The 9,781-nt window shown below is 55.1% G+C and overlaps 1 protein-coding gene across 1 annotated transcript in view; it reads left to right on the top strand.

Moving 5' to 3' along the window:
- The window catches only part of Arl8a (ADP ribosylation factor like GTPase 8A), a 10,722-nt gene extending 2,817 nt beyond the window's left edge, over positions 1-7,905 (top strand). Inside the window, exons 4-10 of the mRNA XM_033761977.1 lie at positions 3-129; positions 4,707-4,787; positions 4,886-4,959; positions 5,882-5,975; positions 6,106-6,173; positions 6,479-6,549; positions 6,902-7,905. Of these exons, the coding sequence (XP_033617868.1) occupies positions 3-129; positions 4,707-4,787; positions 4,886-4,959; positions 5,882-5,975; positions 6,106-6,173; positions 6,479-6,549; positions 6,902-6,951 (565 nt within the window). The 3' untranslated portion in view covers positions 6,952-7,905. The remainder of the gene's footprint in view (positions 1-2; positions 130-4,706; positions 4,788-4,885; positions 4,960-5,881; positions 5,976-6,105; positions 6,174-6,478; positions 6,550-6,901) is intronic.
- Positions 7,906-9,781: the final 1,876 nt, after the last annotated feature.

Raw genomic sequence — 9,781 nt, 5'->3', positions numbered from 1 at the left:
AGACCCCGCGCGGGGACGTCACGGGACCGGCTGCTTGGGCGCCTTCGGAGCGGGCCCGGGCCGGCCCTTCCCCTCCCTGAGAGCCGAATCCCTTCCTCGCAGGACACCGAGCCTCCGGCCCCACGGGTGGTAGGAAGAGGTGTCCCCGGGGACAGAGGAGTCCGTGCAGGCTCCGGGCTGAAGCCCAGATTCCTCCCCGGAACCGCTCCTGGACCTGCGGGGTCGCTGGGAGTCCAGGGAGGTGACATCCTAAGGGGAGCTTGGAGTCTGCTTGGTCCAGAAGTTGCCGGAGGAGGTACTCCGGCCGGGGAGGATGCCCTGGAGAAGCACTGCCCACCTGGGGACCGGGAGAGTGGCTCCCAGAGCAATGTGGAGTCGAGACTGAGGGGGGATTGTAGGTCTTTCTGTGGAGCAGAGTGGTGGAGAAGGAGTTAAAATCTTTCAAAAAGGGGAAGATGCGCTCCCTGGGTGTGTGAGCCCAGGCTGCAGTAATGGCTGCGGCCTGCATTTCTGAGCCAGGCAGGACTGGGCTCATGGGGCCCAGGGAGGCTCGGGACAGGGGCTGAGGTTGACTAGGGCCCTGGCCCCAGTCCCAAAGGTGGGGTTTCCAAGAAGTGTGAGTTAACCAGATACTGATCAGAAGTGCGGATGAGATGGGTCCACAAAGGAATGTGGCTCACCAGCCTGGCCTTGCCAGCCTTGCCTGTGTTGTCACCCAGCCTGGCCAGATGGACTCCCTAGCCAGTCTTGGAAGTGCGGAGATGCAGCTGCCTCAGGCCTGAGGCAGGAGGGCGGAAGGAAGGCTGGAGGGGCTCCCGTTGTCACAGCTGGGCCCTGGCTTCCTCTCCTGTCCTGCTGTGCAGGTGACCTCTGCCTCTTCCTCTCCAGGCCTCTCCTGGCTCCTTATCTGGCAGGGTGGGACCTGTAGCGGATGCTGAAGTTTGGGGCCTGAGCTTTTCTCTCCCTGGCCCTGGGATCAGAGCCCCCAGTTAGACTTGGCACGGCCTGGCATCACCCCTGGACTCCTGCCTGCAGGTCCCGGTGGCTTCTAGGTATTCAGACCTGGGAGATGTCTCTGGAGCAAGGGAAGAGAACAGACAGACTGCTGCCACTCAGCCTCCCTGTCCCCAGGGAAGCTTTCCTCAGGGAGCACTGTGAAAGGGTCGCAGGTTCTCGGTGGGTTCTGCCTCCTCTGGAGCATTCTGTCCAGGGAGGGGAGGGTGTGACACAGGGCAGGAACAGAACCTGAGAATCCCAGACTCTACTGCCAGGGTCACATGTTTCTGTGATCTTCAGGGAACATTTCTCAAATAAGAAGTCGTGTGTTCCCCTTTTTTGTATTAAATGTATCGGTTCAGCTGGCTCACCCTGAAAAAGCAGGCCAAGTTTCCCTTCTCTCGGGAGGCCTCCCAAGAAAACCAGCCCTTGTGGGCTGCAGTTGGAATTCCAGAGTCTGAGAAACGCCAGCCTTTCCAGATCTTCCAGGGCTATGGGCTTGGCATCTCTGCATTTTACCCTTGGGTTTTTTACTCAAGAATTAGGAATTGAGTTCAGTGCGTGCCGCTCACTAGGCTAACATGAACTGGAAGGAAATTATACGGGGACTTCACAGTGCTTCTCAGACATTAAGCTGGTATTTTGATTTCTGGAAGAGTTGTGATGCTAAAAAACAGGCATTGTTTTTGTCCAAGAAAAACAAGAGGGTCACTTTCAAATATTTCAAAGTGTAAAAGATTGCCTAATGGAAGAAGCAGCCTTGGGTTACCCAAAGGAACTTAGAATCAAAGGGTGGAAGTTATAGGGAGTGGATTGGGGGCCTATTATGAAGGACATTCTGATAAGCTGGTGCCACACACCTATAATCTCAGCACTCAGGAGGCTGAAGCAGGAGGATCACTGCAAGTTCAAGGCCTGCCTGGGCTACGTATTGAACTACCTACTAAGACCTTGTCTCAAAAAAAGCAAAATAGAGCCAGGCATGGTGGCACAGCCCTGTAATCCCAGCAATCCAGGAGGCTGAGGTAGGAGGATCCCGTCAAGTTCAAGGCCACCCAGGGCCCCATAGTGAATTCAAGGCCAGCCTGAACTACATAGCAAGCTTGTCTCAACCAAAACAAACAAACAAAAAAACAAGTTTGAACTCAGCCTGGCAAGCCTAATGACTTAGCAAGACCCTTTCTGAAAATTTAAAAAAAAAAAAAAGCCTGAGGATATAGTTTGATTTGAAGGCCCTGAGTTCAATCTTCGGCACAGAATGAGAGAGAGAGAGAGAACTGCCTGATAACTGGAGCTGACCCAAAAGAGAATGGGCCAAAATGGGCTCAAGTCTGAGGCAAGTTGGGCTCAGTGATAAGGTTTTCGCCACCCTGAGCAAGGAGCTTGTGAGGAAGGGGTCATCAGCAGGGAAGTCCAGTCATAGCCGGATTCCTACTTAGCTCCAGTTCCTCCTGAGCAGGAGGTTGGCTGTGCAGGTGCTGGCTCCCTGGGGGTCCTCCTTCCTCTCCCTTTGCTCCGGTTGCATCTGTCAGGCCAGATTCTCATGTTTGGGAGCCTGTGGCTCTTCTGGTTTCCTTGCTGAAGAGCAGTGATGGTTCCTTTTGCTGTTTCAAACCATTCCCAGACACTTTTCGAGCCTTTTCACAATTCCCAGGAAACCCTGGGCTTCCTTCCTCAGACCAGTGTCCTAACCAGCATGGATAGGAACCCGATGGCCTTCAGTCCAACAGGTGCCCTGCTGGTTTAGGGTGATTTAAAGACACAAGGAGAGCATGCTCTCCCTCAGTGATTCGTAACTGCCCTTGGGCCCTTAGGATATCCGAGAAAAGTTAGGGATCCTTTCCCCAGAAAAATGTGCACTCTGTCCTTTTTTTTTTTTTTTGAGACAGGGTCTCACTATGTAGTTGAGACTGACCTGGAACTCACTATGTAGCCCAGGCTGGTCTCAAACTCACATGATCCTCCTGCCTCAGCCTCCTGAGTGCCAGGATTACAGGTGTGCGCAACCATGCCTGGCTGTACTCTGTCCTTTTGAATCCTCAGGTTCTGCCTCTATGCATTCAGCTGAGGATCAAAAATATTCAGAAAAAGCCAGATGTGATGGGACATACCTGTAATCCCAGCTACTTGGAAGGCTGACACAAGAGGATTGCTTCCACCCAGTTTGGAGACAGTTTGAACAACATAGCCAGCCCTGTCTCAAAAAAATGTTTTTGCCTGTATTGAACATATAGATACTTTTTCCTTTTTTTTTTTTTTTTTTTTTAAGACAGGGTCTCACTATGTAGTTCAGGCTGACCTTGAACTCACTATGCAGCCCAGGCTGGTCTCAAACTCTTGGCGATCCTCCTGTCTCAGCCTCCAAGTGCTGGGATTACAGATGCGTGCCACCACGCCCAACGTGTCATTAAGTAATACAGTATCACAGCTAGTTATGTAGTATTTAGACTGTATTAGGCATGAAGAAATCAAAAGATGATTTAAAGTCTGTAAGGCCACGTGTGGTGGCACATTCCTGTAATCCCAGCACTCGGGAGGCAGAGGCAAGAGGATCGCTATGAGTTCGAGACCAGCCTGGGCTACATAGTGAGTTCCAGGTCAGTCTCAACTACATAGTGAAAACCTGTCTCAAAAAACCAACCAAACAAATAAATAAATAAAATCTATGAAAGGATGTTTGCAGGTTATGGGCAAATACTATACCATTTTATATGAGGGACCTGAGAATTCCCAGGTTTTGTTATCTGAGGGCATCCTGGGACGCAAAGGATGAGTGTACTTACAAGCAAAGCTTTGGACACACGGGTGGTCCCGGGGGGCTCTCTCTGTCTCGGGTCCACCTCAGGCCCTGGTGAGCAGGTGCTGTGTGTAGACAGAAGTGCACGTGCACACACTCACGTGGGACCCAGGGGTCTTCCCTTGGACTTGGGGGCACAGAGAGGACCGATCATCTGCCTCACAGAGGCCTGGGCCAGACCCCAACTCGTAGGATGTGAGCCACCTTATTCTGCTACTCAGAAGACGAAAAGGCTGTGTGGGGAGCAGGGCTGGCACTGTCCTCCTTCAGACTGCTTCTGGGGGGAAGAAAAAAAACAAGCCAGAGATCCATGGAGAAATGGAATTACATACAGTCAATTCCCAAGCAACCAGCAAACACTCACTGTTATAGACCCAGCTCCTCTGCCCAGGCAGCCCCGTTCTGGTGGGGAGACACAAAAGTGAACTCCAGCAGCGTGTGCATTACCCATCCTAATGAGTGGTTAGAGTACAAACCAGGCTTGGCGTGCATTACTCTTTGTGGGGGTGGCCAGTGTACTCCCCACCAAAAAATACTTAACTGCCAGCTTGAAAATGCCCCCTTTCCCTTGAGTGTCAGACCATGAACTGTTTGGGGTTCTTGACCCCGGAAGTAGTTCACTCTTCCCCTGCGCTGGAACAGTCTGCACTCAGTAACACGCTACAGGCTTTAGTTCCTACGGCACTTCCAGTCAGACCTTAGAAAAACTGTCTCAGGGTGCCTCTGGACACCTGGATTGGTGACAGCCATCCTGCCTACAAGTAGGGGACACGCGAGAGATGCCGCTGTGACCCCCCACCCCACATGGGAAGGCTCAGCCTCTCTGGCCTGGCCCGCCGTGTGACCCCAGCAGCCTTCTGGTCTGGGGTGCAGCCGACTTTTTCCCGTTTCCAACGCTGACTCTTCTCTCCAGTCAGGACAGTTCAATGAGGACATGATCCCCACGGTGGGTTTCAACATGCGCAAGATCACCAAAGGGAACGTGACCATCAAGGTGAGGGGTGGAGGCTGGGGGAGAGGAGGAGAGGCAGGGAGGAGGGCAGGGGTTCTGGTTGCCTGCTGCTGAGGCCATCTCACCCTCTTCTTGCTCAGCTCTGGGACATTGGGGGACAGCCCCGATTCCGCAGCATGTGGGAACGCTACTGCCGAGGCGTGAGCGCCATAGTGTAAGTACCAGCCTCTTGCATGCGGCTTCCTTCCTATTGGATAATGCTCAGTCCCCACAGCCCAGGTGAAGAACCAGGGACTCTAGAAACCAGGCGGGCCCTGCAAGCTTCCTCTTCCTTGTTCCTGGGCTCCCTCCCCAACTGTTACTGTCTGGAGTTTGGGATGGTTTAAATGATTCATTCCCTTTTAAAACATAATTTTAGGCCAGCACTCGGAAGGCTGAGGCAGGAGGATTGCTGTGAGTTCGAGACCAGCCTGGGCTACATAGTGAGTTCCAGGTCAGTCTCAACTACACTGTGAGACCCTGTCTCAAAAATAATAATAATAATGTTAAGGACAGGGTATGTAACTCAGTAGTAGACCTGGGTTGATTCTGGAATGGTGGCACATGCCTGTCATGCTAGCACTGGAGAGGCTGAGGCAGAAAGATCGAGAGTTTAAATGCCACCTAGGTGACTGACTTAGTGAGACCATCTCACAATTTAGAAAGAGTCAGAGGTGTAACTCAGTGCAAAGGTCCCAGTGCCACGATTACTAGTGATAGTCAAAATTTTATTTAACATATCTATGTCCAAACAACAGATTTCGTTTTTCTGATAGAATAAACAATAGATTTTTAAAAACATCTTCCTGCAGGAAAATGTCCTAGTGTTTGCTTTGCTTTCCCACTCTGGCTTATCTGGGCTTTCCCTGGAAACATAAGTGGGTCACTTTGGGCAGGATTTAGAGCTAATCCTGCAGGGCCTGAGCTCCGCACACAGAGGCCGCGATGAGGGCAGCCCCAGGCTTTTCCCTGCCGTCCTTGAGCCAGGCCAGCATGGTCCGGGGCCCTGGATGCGACCGTGCTGGACCCAGAGCCAGAGGTTTTCTGGCTCAGCGCGCGTGGTTTCCCCATGCTGTCCTCGCCCTGCCTTTCCCCAGGTACATGGTGGATGCCGCCGACCAGGAGAAGATCGAGGCCTCCAAGAACGAGCTGCACAACCTCCTGGACAAGCCTCAGCTGCAGGGCATCCCGGTCAGTCAGGGAGTGCAGCGGGAGGAGAAGGCCCTGTGCGGGGAAGCGGGCATTGCGGGGTGCTGAGAGGGGGTGTGAGTGCACCGGCTCACCTTTCACAGCCTGAGCCCTCACGCTCCCTCCTCTGCAGGTCTTAGTTCTCGGTAACAAGCGAGACCTCCCAGGAGCTCTGGATGAAAAGGAGCTGATTGAGAAAATGTGAGTGTAGTCACTGTAACCTCCAGCGCCCCAAATCCCCAACCACCAGCCTTGGAGTTGGGTTTATTCTTTTTTTTTTGGTACTGCTTGCAAGGCAGGCCACTCAACCGCTGAGCTAAATCCCCGGCCCTGGGTTTATTCTTGTTCCTAGCATTTGCCACATGGTGGCAGTAGAGGACACTTTTCCAGGCACCTCACCCTGCTCACGGTAATCCTTTGAGCGGGAGAAAATCCTGCCCTCCCCTGGCCCATGCCCCTAGGCAGTCCCTGCCTCCGCGGACTCTTTCTTATCTGATCTCCCCTAGGAATCTGTCTGCCATCCAGGACCGAGAGATATGCTGCTACTCCATCTCCTGCAAAGAGAAGGACAACATTGGTGCGTGAGTCTGGGGAGCTGCGGGCCCCCCTGGAGCGGCAGCAGGGAAGGGAAAGACAGAAGGTGCCGGGGTTCTCCCAGGTTCCGCCAGGCCTGTGTTCTAGCATCACCCCAGCCTGCCTCAGTGTCACAGTAAACGGCCCCTCGCCTCTGACACTCACGGCTCCCAGGCCCGGTCCTCTCCTGCAGAGCTCTGGCTTTCTCAGAACCCAGCCCCGCCCACCTGTGTGAGGCTGATGGCCTTGGTGCCCGGAGTAGCTGCAGTTAGGTGGCGGTGGGCTGACTGCCACTCCCTCAGCTGTGTCACCCAGCACAGCAAGACCTTATAAACTTTTCTCCTGTCCGGGCCCAGACATCACCCTACAGTGGCTTATTCAACACTCAAAGTCACGGAGAAGCTGAGACAGCGGCGCTTCTCCCTCGGACCAGGGACCGTGCTCATCTACACCTGAAGCCGAGCTCCCGCCCTCCCCTTCGTCCCCTAAGCGCACCCTCCTCACTCTGGGGAGGGCCCTCTGGGGCTCCCCAATCCCATTCTGCTGAGGTTTGAACTCCTGTTTTTATTGTAAAATAAATCGCCCCATCTGGGCCCCCAGCCTCTCCCCTCCGCTCTCCTGTGTCCTCGCCCAGCCCCGCTTCCCTCCCCTTGACAGCCCTGGCTCCCCGCCCTTGCCCCCCTTACTTCCTCCTCCTCCCTTTTCAACACTCTCTGTTATTGTCCTGTGTGTACAGTATATATATGTATATATATTTTAATTTTTTAATTTAAGCAAAGACTAAAATCAACCATTTGATGCTGCAGGGGCCATTCAGGGTCTGGGAGGGGGCAGTCTGGAGAGAAGGGAAGACATGCAGGGTGGCCTTGGGGCGAGTTCACATCTGGAAAGGCGGAGGCTGGCACCTGGGGCAGGTACCAGCCTGGGCACTGGCGGCCGCCCCGTCCCGTGTGTCTCTGCAGCCACAGGCCGATGGGAGGTCCTATAGGGGCCTCCTCTCTTCCCCCAGCCTCGGTGGGGCCCCCAGGCACAACAGGTGCCAGAGACCACCAGGCCTAGGGCAGGAAGCCAGGGCCCATGCTGCCCAGCCCGACACCTGTCCCAGCCCCCAGCTCTGCCCTGCCCAGGGCCCCACCTCATTTTCTGTTCTCATTTTGCAGAGTTGCACAAGGAGAGAACTCAGCATGGGGGGTTGGTTCTTTGGATTTTGTTTTTTGTTGTTTTATTTGTTTAATTTAATGATTTGTAAAGTGATGTTCCTCTTCCTTTTTTACACTTTTCAGCTCATACTTAACCTCTGTTTGGAAAATGATTCTTGTAACTGTACATTTTTTGCCTCCTAATAACAATAAATTACCAATTTTGTGTTGAGGGGGTACACAGTGACCGTTATTTTTCTGCAGATGGTGCGGGCTGGCCAGCAGGCACAGGGGACAGCAGCACACCCCGCACCCTGGGCACAAACAGCCCCGGGAGCCACACCCACAGGGGCTGCAGACAATGGCCCCTCACAGGTCTCCCACGAGTGCCCCGGCCCGCCGGCTCCCTCATTCCTTTCTCAGAGTTCCCTGCAGTCCCCGCCTCGAGCTGGCAGCTGCGCAGTGGTGTGAAGGAGAGTGGATGAGCTGCCCCGGGTCACGGAGGCACAGTGCCGGGCTCCTCTGCTGCGTCCCGGTTGGCAGTGATGCCCCACTTTCCTGGTACCCTGCTCCCCTTCTCACCTGGGAAGCCAGTTGCACCCCTAACCCCCACAGCTTCTGCTTAGAGCCCGTGGGCCCTGCTTCCTCAAATCTGAGGCCAGGGCTGGGGATTTGGCTCAGTGGTTCTGCTGCCTGCCTCGCATGCCCAAGGACCTGAGTTTGATCCCCGGTACCAAACCAAACAAAACAAAACAAAACAAAAAGCCGGGCATGGTGGTGCACGCCTGTAATCCCAGCACTCGGGAGGCTGAGGCAGGAGGATCGCTGTGAGTTCGAGACCAGGCTGGGCTACATAGTGAGTTCCAGGTCAGTCTCAACTACATAGTGAGACCCTGTCACAAAACAAAACAAAAAACAACAAATCTGAGGCCATCTTGACCCAGATTTACAAGAAGCTCTGGCCTCCCGGTCACCCAGGAAGATGCAGCAGGCGCCTTCTGCGACCACACCCCTGCCCTTTCCATGAAGAGGAGCCAGTTTGCCTTCAGTGCTGCCTGTGGGCTCCCAGGCCTCTCTGGTCCTGAGTCCTGCCAGCCCCTCACCTACTTCACCAGTGCCCAGAGCTGCTTCTCTGAGGCGCTGTGTGGCCCTCAGAGCCATCAGATACCAGCCAGCAGGGCTTGAGGAAAGACTAAAGCAGTGACAGTGAACGTTTCAGAGCTTTCGGTGATACAGACCATACCACAGCACGAGTGCCACAGGTTCGCCACCCCTGGACTTACATGGAACCTGGCAGCCGGACCTGCAGGTTCCCAGACGCCTCCCGGGGCTGGAGAAGTGTGAAATGTGTCTGGTTAAGGAGGTTGAAGGTGGGCCCAGGCCCTGTCCCCTCCTTCCCTCACCGCGAAGGTGGCGGGTGTGTCCCGGCCAGGAGCTGGAAGAGGGCCACCACCCTCAGGACCCGCTGTGCTGCCCCCGGGTGAGGTTCCAGTCCGGCCTTGTAACCCAGTCCCCCCCACAGAGTGGCTGCCTGTGCTTGGGGACCTGCAGAGCCCACCGCGGGACAGGGAACAGACTGCATGTGGTATATGAGCCCTCACGCTCGGGCTCTGGTGCCAAACCTGGGTGAATTTAGGAACACCCTGGCTGGGCTTGCCCACAGTTCCCAGAGGAGAGGAAGAGAAGGTGCCAGGTGCCGAGCCCAGTGCTGGCCACAGTGCCGGGCAGGAGGGATTGCTTCCCCCCACAGATGAGGAAGCTGAGTCGGGTTGTGCAGGTGCACTCGGAACTCAGAGTAAAACGAAAGAGGAAGCTGAGGTGGCGGGGAGCGGGGAGGCTCAGAAGGCCGGTCCACTGCTGCCTGCCCTGAGGGGTGTCACCGCGTCCTCCAACACCCAGCCCCAGTCCACACTCACCCCGTGCCACCCTCCCCCCAGCCCCCAGCCTGGGACCCCTAAGCAACAAACCCCACATTGTTCCCCAGCTGGCCCGGCTGGAAGGACAGTGGCTCTTTCCCAGGCCGGCCGGCCTGCTGACTTCATCCTGCAGGCCTTTCACACTGGCAGGCCCGGGCCAGCCTGGAGAGGAGGGGGCAGA

Source organism: Fukomys damarensis, unplaced genomic scaffold (genome assembly GCF_012274545.1).
Source record: "Fukomys damarensis isolate Sample0158 unplaced genomic scaffold, DMR_v1.0_HiC HiC_scaffold_11, whole genome shotgun sequence".
Classification (NCBI taxonomy): Eukaryota; Metazoa; Chordata; class Mammalia; order Rodentia; family Bathyergidae; genus Fukomys; species Fukomys damarensis.
Note: the sequence above shows the minus strand (reverse complement) of the source record. Positions and strands in the feature narration are given on the sequence as shown.